The 15,838-nt window shown below is 57.8% G+C and overlaps 1 protein-coding gene across 1 annotated transcript; it reads left to right on the forward strand.

Annotated features, from left to right (window-relative positions):
* The first annotated feature begins 211 nt into the window (after positions 1-211).
* Positions 212-12,398, forward strand: CACTIN (cactin, spliceosome C complex subunit). Its single transcript, XM_027969881.2, has 10 exons — positions 212-409; positions 3,078-3,567; positions 4,126-4,221; positions 4,677-4,822; positions 5,627-5,789; positions 5,870-5,984; positions 9,313-9,505; positions 9,941-10,063; positions 10,143-10,423; positions 10,924-12,398. The coding sequence occupies exons 1-10, from the start codon at positions 237-239 to the stop codon at positions 11,412-11,414; spliced, it is 2,271 nt and encodes a 756-aa protein (XP_027825682.1). The 5' UTR covers positions 212-236; the 3' UTR covers positions 11,415-12,398.
* The last annotated feature ends 3,440 nt before the right edge of the window (positions 12,399-15,838 follow it).

Here is a 15,838-nt window from a genome sequence, read left to right on the forward strand (position 1 = left end):
GAGCGAATCCCAAATTCTGGCGGCGACAGTCCGGCCGGAGTCCATCACTTAGGCCACATTGAGGATAGTGGAGAGGTTAAGGAGGATGGAAGTCCCCGCGGCATGGGGCGACAGGATGGGTTCCAACCTCCCTGCTCAGGCGTGGGTGGGGCAACCAGGCACGCGCCACAAGCGAGGAAGGCCCCCGGCACAGGCCCCGGGTATTTGTGTCAGCGCCGTCGCCGCCGTCCCAGCCGATGGGTCGGGATACACGCTCGCGCTCGCGGTCGGCTGGTCGCAGGGGTCGAAGGCAACGGAGCCGGAGCGGGAATCGGAGCCGAAGTCGGAGCGGAAGCCATGGGCGGCGAAACCGGCGTCGCCGAGACGACGAGGGGCGACGCAGACGGAGGCGGAGGAGTCGGGAGCGCAGGTAGGGTCGCTGTGTGAGCCGCGCTGGAGGTCCAGCTCCAGCCTTTGGGGAGCTGAAAGCCCCTCGAGCTAGTCAGGGAGGGCTTCCTGAAAAAGGGGAAGTCTGAGCACGTCGGAATTAATCAGGCAGGGATAGGAAAGCGAGAGGCTTCGCGAGCTAGGCGTTGGGGAATCGATGAGGTCGGAGAGGAAGCTGGAGACCAGATCGTGCAGGCTTGTGTACACTTGAAGCATTTGAGGGTTATTTAGAGGGGAGTAGGGAGCTGTGGAGGATTTCAAATCAAGAAGTGATGTCTGGATTACCTTGCACAATTCCCACTGGTTTTCGCCTGGAGAAGGGGCTCAGCGGGACTGCAGAAGTGACACCAAGGAGCAGGAACGTAGTAACAGTTGTCCAGGCAACAGATGATGAATTTCTCGAGGGGAGGCTGTGGGAAGGTACAGTGAGAAAGTGGGTAGATTGGAGAGGGATTTCCGAAGTAAAAGTGATAACACTTGTTCCTGGGGTGTGAGAGAGAAGAACGGTTGATGACAGGTGGCAGAACTCAGTTGAGCCCTCGGACTTGTTGCTCAGCTTCCCATCTGCCCACAGCCCTTTTCTTCTGGAGATGGGGCACCTGACCAGACTTGGCTTGAGTCTGCTTGAGTCTGTTCCAACACAAGGGAATCAGCATGGAAATAGGGGTTGACTCTCAGAACTGGGTTCTACTGCTGGCTCAGCTTGTAACTGACAGTCCCTGCCCCACTTTCATTCAAGTTCTGTCATCTGTGCTCTCAGGATCTCCACAGGGGCTCTGGAAGCATGCACTGTCTCCCATCCCTCCAGCCTGTTCTCCACACCATAGCCAGGGTGGCTGTCATCCACTGATCACCCTCTAGGTTTGAGAAGGTGGCTTTTCCTTTTGAGTCTCATAAGATCACTGTCACCCAGGAATTCCAGGAAGATAAAAGGAGTGAAAATAGTAAAGAGATGGTTTAAACCAGGATTTGGTAAACTACAGCCTGTGGACCAAGAATAGCTTTTACATGTTTAAATGTCAAGAGGCGGGGGTGGGATGGGAAAGACAAAAGAGTTGTACTTCATGACACATTAAAATTACATGAAATTCAAGTTTCGGTGTCTAGAAATAAAATTTTATTGAACAAACTTATGCCCGTTAGTTCATGTGCTGTTCACGGGCCACTTTTGCCCTGTGATAGCAGAGTTGAGTTACTGTGCCATAGACCATCTGGTCCTTCACAGAAAAAGTTTGCTGACTCTGGTTTAACGTTTAATGTTGATGTTTTAGTAGTGGTTTGTGGGTAGCAAGAAATTGTTATTGTCACCTATTGATTTCTAAGATTTTAGTTATTCACAAGAATCAGCCACTCTAGATAGGTCGTGAAAATCAATGTCATTTATGAAGATTTGACCAAATTTGTAGTTTTTGTTCAATGCCAAATAATTGGTTTTCAAGGTGTAAATTTTTTGTCGGTTGAGCTTAATGGGTGGAGCATCGGATAAAATAAAGACAGGTTTAGTTGCTCAAAGGCCCCCAACATTAAAGAATCTATCCCCAGGGTTCGTACTTTGCCTGCCCGCCTCACCTGCCCCATCAAGGCTCTGTATTCCCGCCAGTCTTAACTCCTGCCTGTCCTATAGAGCTGGTAAACACCACCTTCTTTCTGTAAGCCCTCCCTGCTGCTGCTAAGTCACTTCAGTTGTATCCGACTCTGTGCAGCCCCATAGACGGAAGCCCACCAGGCTCCCCTGTCCCTGGGATTCTCCAGGCAAGAACACTGGAGTGGGTTGCCATTTCCTGCTCCAATGCATGAAAGTGAAAAGTGAAAGTGAAGTTGCTCAGTCGTGTCCAACTCTTAGCGACCCCTTGGACTACAGCTTACAAGGCTCCTCCAGCCATGGGATTTTCCAGGCAAGAGCACCAGAGTGGGTTGCCATTGCCCTCCCTGGACACCTTGTTATTATTGTTTAGTTGCTAGTTTCTGTCTGACTCTTTTTGCAATCCCATGGACTGTAGCCCACCAGGTTCCTCTGTCCATTGAATTTTCTAGGCACGAATACTGGAGTAGGTTGCCATTTCCTTCTCCAGGGGATCTTCCCAACCCAGGGATCAAACCCATGTCTCCTGCATTGCAGGCAAATTCTTTACAACTGGGCTACCAGGAAAGCCCCCCTGGACACCTTGGACAGAGCTTATAGTTCCCTCACCATCTGGCCCAGGCCACCTGCCCTCCTGCCCTTCCTCCCATTCTCCCCCTCACTCACTCTGTTCCAGTCACACAGACCTACCTGCTGCTGTTTAAATATGCCAGATGAGTTCCTGCCCAAGGGCCTTTGCTCCTGCTGTGCCCTTTGCCCCATCACTCTCTCCATATCTCCCCGTAGCTCCCCCACACTTCCTCCAGTGTCACCTTCTTAGCGAGCTCCTCTCTGACCTCTGCATGCCCTAATGCACTGTCTCTATCCTAGTGGCTCATGGTCCCATCTAGTGTCATACTTGTTGATGTGAGCCCCACAAAAGCAGGGAGCATCAGTGTTTGGGTCACTGCCATGTTCCCAGAACCTAGACCAGCTCCTGGCCCCCAGCACGTGCCTGCCCAGTCAGTGGCAGTGGGACAGGTGACTGGCCAGCTGGCGGCAAGCAGAGCTTCTCGGGTTCCCTCCACAGGTCAGATTCAGAAGAGGAGCGGCCACGGCGAGGCAGGCAGAGCCGGAGCCCCCCTCCTGCCCACCGGCGCGCCCAGAACCGCTCCTCTCAGTCTGACTCGAGTGATGAGCAGCAGCAGCAGCAGCGGGGCCAATGGCCTCGCCGGCAGCGGCGGCAACGGACACGTTCCTGGTCCCCAGGCTCCTCGGCGTCCAGCTCCGCATCCAGGGAGCACTCACAGAGTCCCCGGGAGGCAGCGGCGGCAGCCCTGAGCCAGCAACAGAGCCTGCAGGAACGCCTGCGGCTGCGCGAAGAACGGAAGCAGCAGGAGGAGCTGATGAAGGCCTTCGAGACTCCCGAGGAGAAGCGGGCACGTCGGCTGGCCAAGAAGGAGGCCAAGGAGCGGAAGAAACGGGAGAAGATGGGCTGGGGCGAGGAGTACATGGGTTATACCAACACCGACAACCCCTTTGGTGACAACAATCTGCTGGGCACCTTCATCTGGAACAAGGTGAGCCTCGGGCAGCCAGGCTGGGCCCTTAGTCCTGCTCATGCTGCTTGCCAGTCCTTTCTGCCTTTTTGCTTCATACGCTGGTTACAGCTTATTTCCAAAGACGTTGTTTAGCATTCCCAGTGCATGTGCCCAGGTTGTACCTGCCACTGACATTGTGTGCCCGCACGAGCACACACACCAGCTTCCACCAGCTTCTCCTCTGATGACGCTCTCCTGTGGTGTAAAATTACAGGCCCTCCACCCGCAGAACCAGCCTAACCTCAAGCAGAATGGGAGAACAGGGTTTCAGCATCACATGTAGGGTGGGATTCCATGGTCGGGGCAGACAGAGCTCCACGATGCTGGAGTGGACTGAGCCAATTCTGCAGGCAGCTGTTCCTGCAGGCAGCCGATTCCCTCAGCCTCACACCCCTCATCAGCAGAGCAGGTGCTTCAGCCTGATGGGTCCCCGCCTGGTAGAGCAGTTATGAAGTGTGGGAGGCTGTGCTGGGTGTTCCCAGGGAGGGTGGTGGGAGGAGGCATCTGTCTCAGCGGGCGTGTGGTTGGCCCTTCCAGGCCCTAGAGAAGAAGGGGATCAGCCACCTGGAGGAGAAGGAGCTGAAGGAGCGGAACAAAAGGATCCAGGAAGACAACCGTCTGGAGCTGCAAAAGGTGGGGGCGCCCTGGGGTTCCCTGCTTCCCTCCTGAGGGATCCACGGGAAGCAGACAGAAAGTGAGTCTGGCTCACCCTGGCTTAAGTCCAGGGGGACCTGATTGGCTTTCGTGGAAAGTTCGGGGGAGATTGGCCTCAGGCATGGCTGGATCCAGAGGCTCAGGCAGTGACAGTACCTCAGCTTTGCTGGCCTCCAGGATTTATTCTAAGGCCCTCCCTGCTGGGTGGCCAGAGCAGCCCTGGGCACTAAAGCTACTGTGTCTCTAGTAGAAAGAAGGTTCCCTTCGGCCCCAGGGTCTGTCCAGAGCTTCAGGCAGCCCTGGATGGATTCCTGGGGCCAGGCTCCAGGAACAGTACCCCCCAAAACCTTGGGGAACCCCACAGGCTGAGAGGATAAGGGCAGACCCCACGAGACCCCGTCGTCTGCTGTCCCCCCCTCATTCTCTGTCCTCAGGTGAAGCAGCTGCGGCTGGAGCGGGAGCGAGAGAAGGCCATGCGGGAGCAGGAGCTGGAGATGCTGCAGCGAGAGAAGGAGGCGGAGCACTTCAAGACCTGGGAGGAGCAGGAGGACAACTTTCACCTGCAGCAGGCCAAGCTTCGGTGCTTGGGCTCCCCAGCCCCTCCTCTTCCTGGGCCCGCCCCTCCTCCTACTAAACCCGCCTTTCCTCCTCTTCCTCCTCCTGCTCCTGGGCTCGCCCCTCCTCCTGCTCCTGGACATGCCCCTCCTCCTCCTAAATGCCCCCTCTTCCTGGACCTAAGGGGGTGGAACCCACCCTTGCTCCCCACCCTGCCCCCTTGGCCCTCAGGCTTGCACCCCGCACCCCTTCAGGGCCCCTCCTGACTCACTTTCTGTCTGCTTCCTTCATCATTGCTGAGTAGAGGGTACCAACCAGCCGTGACTGGCTAGGCCCTGGCTGTCCCCAGCCTTTGAGGCGTTTTGCTCATCAGTTTCATCTACAAACAAGGAAAGCAAGTCTCCTGAGGTGTCAAGAGTTATCCAAGGTCATGTGGGCTGTGCAAGCCTCAGGCCTGGCCCCTATTCACCTGGCTACCCACAGTCCCCAGGGACTCAAACCTGCCTGGTCACAGGGCTCTCTGGGGTTGGAACAGGGTTAGCCTCTGATGCCCGTCCCCATGCACAGCACTGAGGCTTTATATCTTTCACACGGGCTGTCCTCTCTGCCCCTCTCTCGTGGCCCACCCATTGTTCTTCAGACCCCACCTTGCTCCTGTCTCTGCCTCTTTCAGGGCCTGTCCCTTCCAACTTTTCTTGCTTCTCTGCCTGATGCCTCCTCAAAGCCTTCCCTGACTGCCACCCACAGCGGGCTGGGCTTCTCTCCTGGCTCCCAGTCCGGGAGGGAGGACGTGCCCCTGGCTCTGACTCTGCCCTCTGCTCCCTGGCAGGTCCAAGATCCGCATCCGGGACGGACGGGCCAAGCCCATCGACCTGCTGGCCAAGTACATCAGCGCCGAGGACGACGACCTGGCCGTGGAGATGCACGAGCCCTATACCTTCCTCAACGGCCTCACCGTGGCTGACATGGAGGACTTGCTAGAGGACATCCAGGTGCGCCCTGCGGTGTGCCCCCCCACCACCACCTCCCGGCCCCAGCCGTGCCCTCACACCGTCTGTGCCCCCTTCTCCAGGTCTACATGGAACTCGAGCAGGGCAAGAATGCAGACTTCTGGAGGGACATGACGATCATTACAGAGGACGAGATCTCCAAACTCCGAAAGCTAGAGGCCTCAGGGAAGGGGCCAGGTAATGTGGGCCAGGCCAGCAGTGTCGCGCCTCTGGGTCTGGTAGGAGCAGGTCAGGTGGCTCCACAGAAGACCCGATTCTCTGCAAGTCTCTGCCTCCCCCCTGGGGTAGCCACAGCCTCATCAGGCCTCTCTGCAAGCCATCAGGAGCGGCTGGTGCTAAGCAAGGGGCTCTTCTGCTGGTGGGGGAGTCTCACCCAGTAGTGCCAAGGGCTTCCTTTAAGTAATCACCTAGCTCTTGGGTTCTGTGGTATCAACACCAGTGGGACTCTTCTGTTTGGGTGTTAAGTTTTCACTGGAGGCTCAATCTGTTTGAGTGAGAACAGGACCTAGCTCCACTTGGTAGGAACCTGTGCTGTATGGAGAGCTTTTTTCTTGTTTTGGGTGTTTTTCTGGCCACGCCATGTGTTTTGTGAGGTCTTAGTTCCCTGACCAGGGATCAAACTCATGCCCCTTGCAGTGGAAGCTCCAAGTCTTAACCACTGGACCACTAAGGAAATCTGTGTTCCTTTTTAATTGCTTTTCTTCTCTTCAAAATGATTACATGCGTATAATTGCAAAGAGGACAAGCTCTAAAGCAGTGTCTCCCCCCACAGCACTGCTGACATCTGGGCCCAGACCATTTTCTGTGGGCCTGTCCTGGGCCCTGTGGGGTGTGGACAGCCTCCCTGCCCCCACCCACTCACTGCCAAGAGCTCCCAGTTGTGACAATCACAGATGTTCCCTATATGGCCCAGTGTCCCCTGAGAGGAAGCAGATTCAACTCTGGTTGAGAGCCAGTGTTATAAAAGCTTGTCAGCAATCACAGGAGCCCCGCTCCCCCTGCCCCTTGAAGCCACTGGCTTTAACGGCATCCAGCTCCTGGGGGCCTTGAGCCTGTGTCGCTAAGCTCTCAGCCCCGTATCTCGCTGCCCACCCACGGCGGCTGAAGAACAGGCGCCCTCTGTCCCCTGAGCCTGTGTACATGCTGCTCAGACGGGGTGGTCGGGGCCGTTTCCTTCCTCTTAGGAAGAGGAGGAGCATCCTTTATCTTCAAAAGTGGAGTTGTATTTCTCTCAGCCCTCCTCTGAGGGCGCATCCTGTAGTGAGTCCCAGAGAAAGGAAGGGGCTCTGCCATCAGCAGTGCGTGTCCAGAGGACTTCCACGGCTGCACAGCAGTTAGGCCCCGGGTTCTGTCCCTGGTCGGGAAACTAAGCTTGCACAACCCTCACGGTACGACCAGAAAAACCCCGAAACAACAGAGAAACGTCCAGAAACACCTGCTTGGTTGGCAGAGGTGCTGGTTGAGAGGTGCCGCAAGGCCCTTGGACTGGATGACAGCCTGGGGCATGGCTCTGGGGGCACACCCAGGCCAGCAAGCGAGTAGCTCAGCCACCAGGGGTGGTCAGCAGCCTCCCCAGAGCCTGGGTGTCCTTCCTGTGTGCAGGGGACAACCTCCCGGAGGGCTGCCAGAAGAGAAGTAAGCACACGGTCAAAACATTCAAAACAGCATCCACCTTTATGGAGTTGACGCCTCAGCTCAGGACTGTGGAAGTCATGGGGGATTTTTCACCGATGACCCCACCTTCCGCTTCACTCCCCACGGGGGCAGACACCTGGAGGCTCCCATCTGGCCCACTGCCCCCTCCCTGGGCCCTTCCTCCCTGTTCCCTTGAGGATGGGGTTGTCCGCCACCACCCTTCTGGGGCTTCCTGCCTTCGCACCAGCAGTGGAGCCCTGCTTTCTGGGACCCCACGGCTTTTTTTTGCATCTTGGCCCCACACCCTCCAGTAACTTCTGGAGTGGGGCAGGAAATTGCCCCATGCTTCATGTCAGGAAGCATTTCCTCTCCCCTCGCTGGTATTTGCAGGGCTGGGGCTGGAGCTCGGCTCTGGGAGTTTTCCTTCTGAAGCACAGCCCTCCCCAAGGCTGCAGGAAAGTGAAGGGACATTATGCCAAGTGTCTGTCCCCAGTCCCATACCCCAGCCCCGTTTCCAGAGCTCCCCGAGTGCCTGGCCCATGGCCCCTCCCCCATCCCCACCACATCAGTGGCCCCTCTGTCCCCTTTCCCCCTGCGTGTTGTGGTTGGGGCCCCAGGTGGCTCCAGGTGTCCTCAAAGAGCAAGTGTGTTTGTTTGCTTTGGGCCTGATTTCCGAGAGAGGAGGGGAGCTGAGAGGTGTGACCCCCCTGTTCCCAGAGCCCTGAGGATGGCAGTCTTCCCCCTTTCCAGTTAGACCGGCCCTTTCCTTTCCTTCCTTCTTTTCCTTCTCTTTCCTCTTTCCTGTTGCCCCACCCCCGGGCGCACTGCATATGGAACTTGCCCACCTGGGGATTGAACTTGTACCCACTGTAGTGGAAGCAGTCTTAATCCCTAGATCTTTAGGAAAGCCCGCCTTTGTTTTTTTTTCTTTTCCCCTCCCATCACCTCCCCTTCTCTCTTTGTAGCTGGGGAATCCTCACTATACAGTAGGGTGTGCAGGAGAAAGTGGGTCCTCGGACTTGTGTGGCCTCCCCAGTTCCCCACCCTGTTAAAGCCCCCTTAGGTCCTTTAGACAGTGGCTTAAGCCTGTGGCTTCTATGGTGTGGCTTTCACTGGTGGCTCCATGTGTCTAAACAAGCAGATGTTGAGACATAAGCCCATGGCTTATGTCTGAGTCAGTGTAGGACACAGTCCTGCCTGGCTGGGTGTGAAGGCTGCTGCCAGATTCAGTTTTGGTCCCATGATATGTTTGCACCTGTGAGAGACCACAGCCAGGCTGCGGGTCCTACAGGTCCCACTGAAGCCAGTGCTGCTTGGGAGCCCAACTGCTGGTTGCAGAGTCCCACGTTGGTTGGCTGAAGGGACTCGGGTTCTTCTTGACCCTGTCTGATTAACTGACCCTCTGTCCACTGGCAGGGGTTGGAGAAGCCAGCTTTTGAGCAGGGAACACGAGCTGGTTGCCTGCCCTCCATTCACCCACCCCAGCACAGTGCTAAGCAAACAGCAGCTGGAGGTCCCCGCCCCTGGGAAACTGAGAGTTAGGCCCTTAGGCCAAGGGAGTAGGCTGGTGACTGTGGAAGGCCTCTCAGCAGACGGGACATCGTCTCAGGACTGAGGATGGCTGGGATCTAGGAGGCCAGCTTCATGGGGAAGAACTTACTGCTGGTGGGAAGTTCGCATGGCATGTGCAGAGGCCCTGGGGCTGGGCGGGAGGGTACACAGCTCGCTGTCTGATGAGCCACACAAGGAAGCCAGCCAGTGTGAGGGACAGGGGTCAGTCAGCCTTTGCCTCGCTATCTGGGGCCTCTCAAATTTGAGGGGTTAGGGCCTGGGCCCAGCCCTTACCCGAGCCACCCCCGTCCCACTGCAGGTGAGCGGCGAGAGGGGGTCAACGCCTCAGTCAGTTCCGACGTGCAGTCAGTCTTCAAGGGGAAGACATACAGCCAGCTGCAGGTCATTTTCCAAGGCATCGAGGGCAAGATCCGGGCTGGGGGCCCCAACCTGGACATGGGCTACTGGGAGAGCCTGCTGCAACAGCTGCGGGCCCACATGGCACGTGCCAGGTAAGCGAGTGGGGCCTCCCTGGGAGCCCCCCCACCAGCTCCCAGCCACCTTTCCACCGTCCTTCCAGCCTCCACTGAGCACTTGATCTTTGTTTTTCTGGGTCAGTAGATATCACGGGAAGCCCCAGAGGCCACTGCCTCCCCCATCCCCAGGCTCCACGCTCCCAGTGTTTGAATTTTCTGCATGCTTGGGACCATCATGTAAACACAGTTCCTGTCTGCCACAGAATGCAGTCACTTCTAAATTTATCCTCTTCCTCACCAGTCTGTGGTCCTTTTCCAGCCCAGGGCAGGGACCTGCGCCCTCCCGGTGTCTGTGCTGCAGCCCCTTGTTGCCCTCAACCTGGTCCTTGCTGCAAATTGGGGGTCATGAGAAATCTTGGGTAGGGGCCTTCCCCATAGGGCTTCCGGATGACTGCCTGGCCTGCCCTCCAGGCTCCGGGAGCGGCACCAGGATGTGCTGCGGCAGAAGCTGTACAAGCTGAAGCAGGAGCAGGGCGTGGAGAGTGAGCCGCTATTCCCCATCCTCAAGCAGGAGCCGCCATCTCCCGGCCACAGGTAAGTCCTGGCCTATCTGTCCCCACTCCCCAAGACCCTCTCCCGCCGCCGGCCCTGCTCAGCCCAGCCCTCTCTGCAGCCTGGAGCCTGAGGACCCAGCCCCCACTCCACCTGGGCCCTCAGAGGGCGGCCCCGAGGAGCCGGAAGCTGAAGGGGCCACTCCAGTGGAGGGCGAGGGGGACGGGGAGGCGGTGCTTATGGAGGAGGACCTGATCCAGCAGAGCCTGGACGACTACGACGCCGGCAAGTACAGCCCTCGGCTGCTCACGGCGCATGAGCTGCCACTGGATGCCCACGTGCTGGAGCCGGACGAGGACCTGCAGCGCCTGCAGCTGTCGAGGCAGCAGCTTCAGGTCACAGGTGTGCAGTGGGGGTGGGGCAAGAAGTGGGGCTTCCCTGTTTATGGGGTGGGCAAGGCCAGAGCTTCCTGGCAGAGAAGGAGGCGTTGTCCTTGAACCCACTTGGATCCTCCTCCTCCAGCTCTCCTGAGTGTCCCTTTGTTCACTTGGTCCCTCATTTGTCCAAAGGACACAGGGACGGTAGTGTTTACCTCCAGTGCCCGGCTCTGCTCTGAGCTCCTTACATGGCCGTGGGCCAGGGCCTGGGCCTCCTAGGACAGTCATCATACCTGGTACAGAGGAGAAACTGCCTCGAGGAGACTGGATCCAAGGTCCCCATGCGGGCCTTTTAACTACCAGGCCCTTAAGGCAACCAGGCAGGGGACACGTGGTGTTTGTTGCCTACCTTGGAAGACGGGGCGCAGGGCAGGCAGGCTGGGAGTGGGGAGTGTGACAGGCAGGGGGACCGGAGGAGGGTGTCCGGGGTCCCAGGTAACGCGGCCCCCACCTCACCCCCTGCAGGCGACGCCAGCGAGAGTGCAGAGGACATCTTCTTCCGGCGAGCCAAGGAGGGCATGGGCCAGGACGAGGCCCAGTTCAGCGTGGAGATGCCGCTGACTGGCAAGGCCTACCTGTGGGCAGACAAGTACCGGCCGCGCAAGCCGCGCTTCTTCAACCGCGTGCACACCGGCTTCGAGTGGAACAAGTACAACCAGACGCACTACGACTTCGACAACCCACCACCCAAGATCGTGCAGGGCTACAAGTTCAACATCTTCTACCCTGATCTCATCGACAAGCGCTCCACGCCCGAGTACTTCCTGGAGGCCTGCGCCGACAACAAGGACTTCGCTACGCTCCGCTTCCATGCCGGGCCGCCCTACGAGGACATCGCCTTCAAGATCGTCAACCGCGAGTGGGAGTATTCGCACCGCCACGGCTTCCGCTGCCAGTTCGCCAACGGCATCTTCCAGCTCTGGTTCCACTTCAAACGCTACCGCTACCGGCGGTGATGGCCGGGCCCCCTCCTGGAGCCCCACGACCCAGAGAGGGCTTGTGCAGAGCCGGCAGCCTCCCCTGGCGGGGCCTGGTCTTCGCAGGGCGCCCCCCCCTTCCCTGAATGAACAGGTCCCACTTCCCTGCGGAGCCTACCTGGGAACACTGAGGGGATGCACAGACAGGTGGGCCTGTGGCACTGACACACTGGAGGGGCTGCTAGGGGGTTTTCAGAGCCCAGGGGACCCAGCAGGTGTTGCCAGACCTCGGTCCCTGGGGTGACGCTAAGCCCCAAGCGAGACAGGCCCCATGTCGGCCATCTGAAGTCAGGGCCTCAGGGCTGGCAGGGCACTCACCGGCCCAGGTCGCTGACGGGTGGGTGTGGGACCAGTGGGTCCCAGGCTCCAGGGCCTTGAGTGCATGCTCCCCAAGAGGCCATCTGGGGATGTCTGAGCTCTCAGGTCCCCCAGCTCACCCCCTGTGCTGGCTGGGGGTCAGTCTCCTCCCCATGGGCACGGAGGTCCTGTTACTGCCCACTATCAAGTCTGGGAGCAATATCCTTCCATAGCTGCCGCTCCGGGGGCCCCATCTGGCCTGGGCATTCTCTGGTCCCTTAAGGCTGCCACCCAGAGCCACCCTCCTTGTCGCCGAGTCTTGAATGGGGACAGTGGAGAGTCTGACAGGTACAATCACCAGGTCACAGACTGCCAGCGGGGCCCCAGGCCAGCCGCTGTCCCTGCCCCGCCCCAGAAACAGACTGCTTTTTAACAATTTCTTACGGAGACATTTCCAGCCTCAAGTGGGAAGAAGCCTGAAGGGCTGCCTCCACTCCTCAGACAGCGTGGTCCAGACACCTTATTTCATCTGGAAATATGTACATTTCAGGTTGTTTCTCTACAAAGATATTTTTAGGTGGGGGGAGAAAAATCTTGTTTATTTTCCTTTAATTGGTCTACTTGTGAGAGTGCATGTTTTTTAATAAACATTTTATTTTAGAATAATTTTAGATTGTCAGAAATGCCACAGAGGTTGTCTCACGTTCCCGCCCTCAACGCCCATATCCACACCCAGCTGTCCACATTGCTAACATCTTGTGTAACCACAGCACATCTGTCAGAACTAAGACACCAAATAACCAAGACCTTTAGAAAACAAGTACAGCCCCTAAAAATAGTTGGTAATGGTTCCCGAGGGAGCTCCTTGTCATCTGAGGGTTTCCTCCATCTTTGGCCCCCACCCTCACCCCCCAGAAGGAGGGCGCATTCCTAAACACTCCAGGGGGTGCTTAGCTGCTCACCTAACCCAGGAGACGATGCTCAGCAGTGCCTAGGGACAACTGTGGTTGTCAGGACCTGGGGGACTCCTGACATCAGGGCGGGGGTGCTCCACACCCCACCGTGCCCAGGATGGCCACCCTCAGAGAGTGATCTGCTCCTAGGTCCCCAGCACTGAGACTGACAGCCCCAGGTCCCCCAGTCGTCTCCCAGCCCTGACTTAACTGTGTCCCGGAGCCTCTGGTTCAGCTCTGGCCTCCGCTGATGTGCCCCACCCCACATGTTCCCATCAGCGGACATGTTCTAGATAGCAGGGCCTGGGGACTCGGGGGTGAAGTGCATGTAGTCAAGGGGCGCCCACTCCCCACTTGCAGGCCCTGGTCCACCCAGCCAGCCTGGTCCAGGTGGAAGAGTATCTTTTACAGCAGCATGAAGACCCCATCCATCCCCTTTGGGACCCTCCATGGACATCACTAATCAATGGCTGATTGTCAGAGCAATCAGCATCCTCTGGCTTCCAGTTGATCCCGGGCCTGCTCCACCCTCAGGAGCAGGACAGGCCCTGGAGCAAGGTCGAGTCTGGGGCAGAGCTTGCTCACCAGATGGGTGGGGCCTGTTCTGCCCTCAGCATGCAGGCTGTGTGTGGCTGCAATGATCTGGCCTTTAGCAGCCATTACGCAGACCTCACGCCAGCCGTACATGACAGCATTTACATCCACTTGGGGAACAGACTCACAGAGGCCCACGTTTTCAAGCCTAGAAACCAGCAGTCAGAGTTAGAACCCAGCCTTCTCCAACCTCCCATTTCCAGCCTCAGGTTCCCTACCTGCCCCAAGAGGAGTCCTACCAGCCCCAGCTTCTCAGTCCCTCCTCACTTCACTTCTGCAATCCAGGTGGCCTGTACACCCCCAAGGGAGGCAGTGGCTCTGGGGGAGGGGAACAAGGCAGCCATGTCCCCGAATTGCTGGGCACGTGTTTAGCAGGAGCCCCCAGTCCAGAGGGAGGAGAGCTGCTCCAGGCAAGGGGTCAGGCTAGGGCAGGGGAGGCACAAGGTCTAGGGGTCCCAGAAGGGGTTCTGAAGGTTCCCTGGGAAAGGGCCATGCCAGGCCTGGGAAGACAGGGCTGCCGGACAGAGAAGGAAGTTGGACCTGCCTTGCAGAGGAAAAGACAACAGGTACTTCCAGGGCAGTGAAGTGAACTGAAATTCACTCAGTCGTGTCCTACTCTGTGACCCCATGGACTGTAGCCCACCAGGCTCTTCTGTCTGTGGGGATTCTCCAGGCCAGGATATTGGAGTGGGTTGCCATTTCCTTCTGCAAGGCTTCCAGGGCATGGCTGAATGCAAGTCCAGGTACTGGGCTCTAGGGCACTGGGGAGGCATAGAGGGTAAGTGAGCTGGGTGGGACACAAGCTGGGTGTAAGGAAGACCCATTAGGCAGACTGGAGGCACCACAGCACCCAGCTGCCCCAGGACCCAGCCCCTGCCCAGTGTCCACCCAGCGTCCTTCAATTGCCCCCAACCCCCACCTCAGCCTCTTCCTGCCCTTGGCTGAGTGTGAGACTAAGAATAGATGCTCCCTGACTCCCAGCGGAAACCATAGCCCCGGGAAGCCAGTCCTGAGCCTGACCTCTGTTTCCACCATCTGCTGCCCTCCACCTCCACCCCACAGACCATCTCAACACTTCTCACGACTCCCATGTGCCCTTGACCAGGGCCGGGGCAGAGACCAAGAGACCTCCAGCCTACAGCCTGGGAGGTGGGGGAAGCGCAGAACTCATGGTCAGATCCCACCTGTATGTGGCCTTGGATCCAGCCTTCCTGCCCTCCAGGCCTCAGTTTCCCAGCCTATAAAATGAGCATTTTCGCCCCCTGCCTTGCAGAGTCCTGCTGTGACCCAGGCACTTGCTAATCTCAAGTCAAGTGTGTTTATCTGACCCCTGCCCTGGCTGTTTACCAGAAGGAGCACTGTCCTTTTATCTCAGGGCAGAGGAAGTGGGAACGGAACAATCCTCCATCTCAGCCCACCCCCCTAATCTAGAGCCCCAGCCCCACATCCTCTGCCCTCCTCACAGTCCCCTGAAGCCTCATGCTCTCTCTTACTTCCAAAGTTTTGCACGTATAATTTCTGCCCTGTCTCTTGGATGTGTGGAACTCCTATGCATTCCACAAAGCCCCCGTTCTCATAACTTCTGCCCCATCCCCACTCCAGGATGCCTTTCAGACTCACCTCCTGGGCCCCCCTAAGCCCTGTCCCTTCCTTTGGCCATGCCCTGAATGCAGGAGGCTGGGAATGTCTGTATCAGCTGTATTTTTCTCCAGCCTGGGGGATTTTTGAGGGCAGATGTGGTTTACAGTCTACCTGGGGCTCACAATTGTCCTACCATATGGGCTGGGGCAAAGAGTTGCCCTAAAGAAAAGGCTGGGAGGAACAAGACTGCCTCCTTTGATGTGGGGGGCATCAAGGCTTTACAGAGGAGACAGCCTCAGAGCCAGGGTTCTGCCAGATGCATAGGAGTCAGGGAGACTCCTTGTCAAGGAAGAGGAGTTAGGGTTAACCTGCTGGGGACTCAGACAATGGTATGGAACAGAGGAGGGGCCATCTGGAGGGATGGAGAGGCCAGAAGGATAGTAGGTGGACACAGCGGAAGGGAGATCAGGGCCAGGGCAGGAGTCCATCTTTCCCACTCAGAGCCTGTTCTGGTGTGCCCCTCCCAGGCCCCCAAGGACTCAGTGGCGTGAGATCAAGTCCAAGGCAAATGGGTTCCAGACCACCCCAAGCTGTAACTCAGGGCCCAATGAGGCCCAGACTCACCCCTCTATGCCCCAACCCTGCCTTCCATGCATCCTCGAAGGCCAGTCCCAAACCCATGGACCCCCTTCACTCACCCGAGGCCCAAGGATTGTGGGCAGGAAGGACCTTTAAGAAGCTTCTCACTTTCCTGCACCACAGTCTGGGTTCAGTCCCCACGCCTTTGCTCTAGCAGCACCTGACTGCTCACCCTTTACTTTCACAGCTTTGGGCAGATGAGACCCTGGCCCAAAGCCCTGGGGCTTTCAAGTCCATCCTGTCTGGAGTCATTTCCCAGCTTCCAGCTCCCTGCCTCAAGCACCATCATTCCTGCAGTGACGGGCTCTGGGGAGCAGAGGGAAAGCGTACCTCCCCACC

Source organism: Ovis aries, chromosome 5, assembly GCF_016772045.2.
Source record: "Ovis aries strain OAR_USU_Benz2616 breed Rambouillet chromosome 5, ARS-UI_Ramb_v3.0, whole genome shotgun sequence".
NCBI classification, from domain to species: Eukaryota; Metazoa; Chordata; class Mammalia; order Artiodactyla; family Bovidae; genus Ovis; species Ovis aries.

What these genes read in the sequence shown, in the direction of transcription:
- CACTIN (XM_027969881.2), top strand. Translation starts at nt 237, where the DNA reads ATGGGTCGGGATACACGCTCGCGCTCGCGGTCGGCTGGTCGCAGGGGT. An exon ending in CGGAGGAGTCGGGAGCGCAG is followed by an intron (nt 410 to 3,077) that starts GTAGGGTCGCTG and finishes TTCCCTCCACAG; the next exon opens with GTCAGATTCAGAAGAGGAGC. An exon ending in ACCGTCTGGAGCTGCAAAAG is followed by an intron (nt 4,222 to 4,676) that starts GTGGGGGCGCCC and finishes CTCTGTCCTCAG; the next exon opens with GTGAAGCAGCTGCGGCTGGA.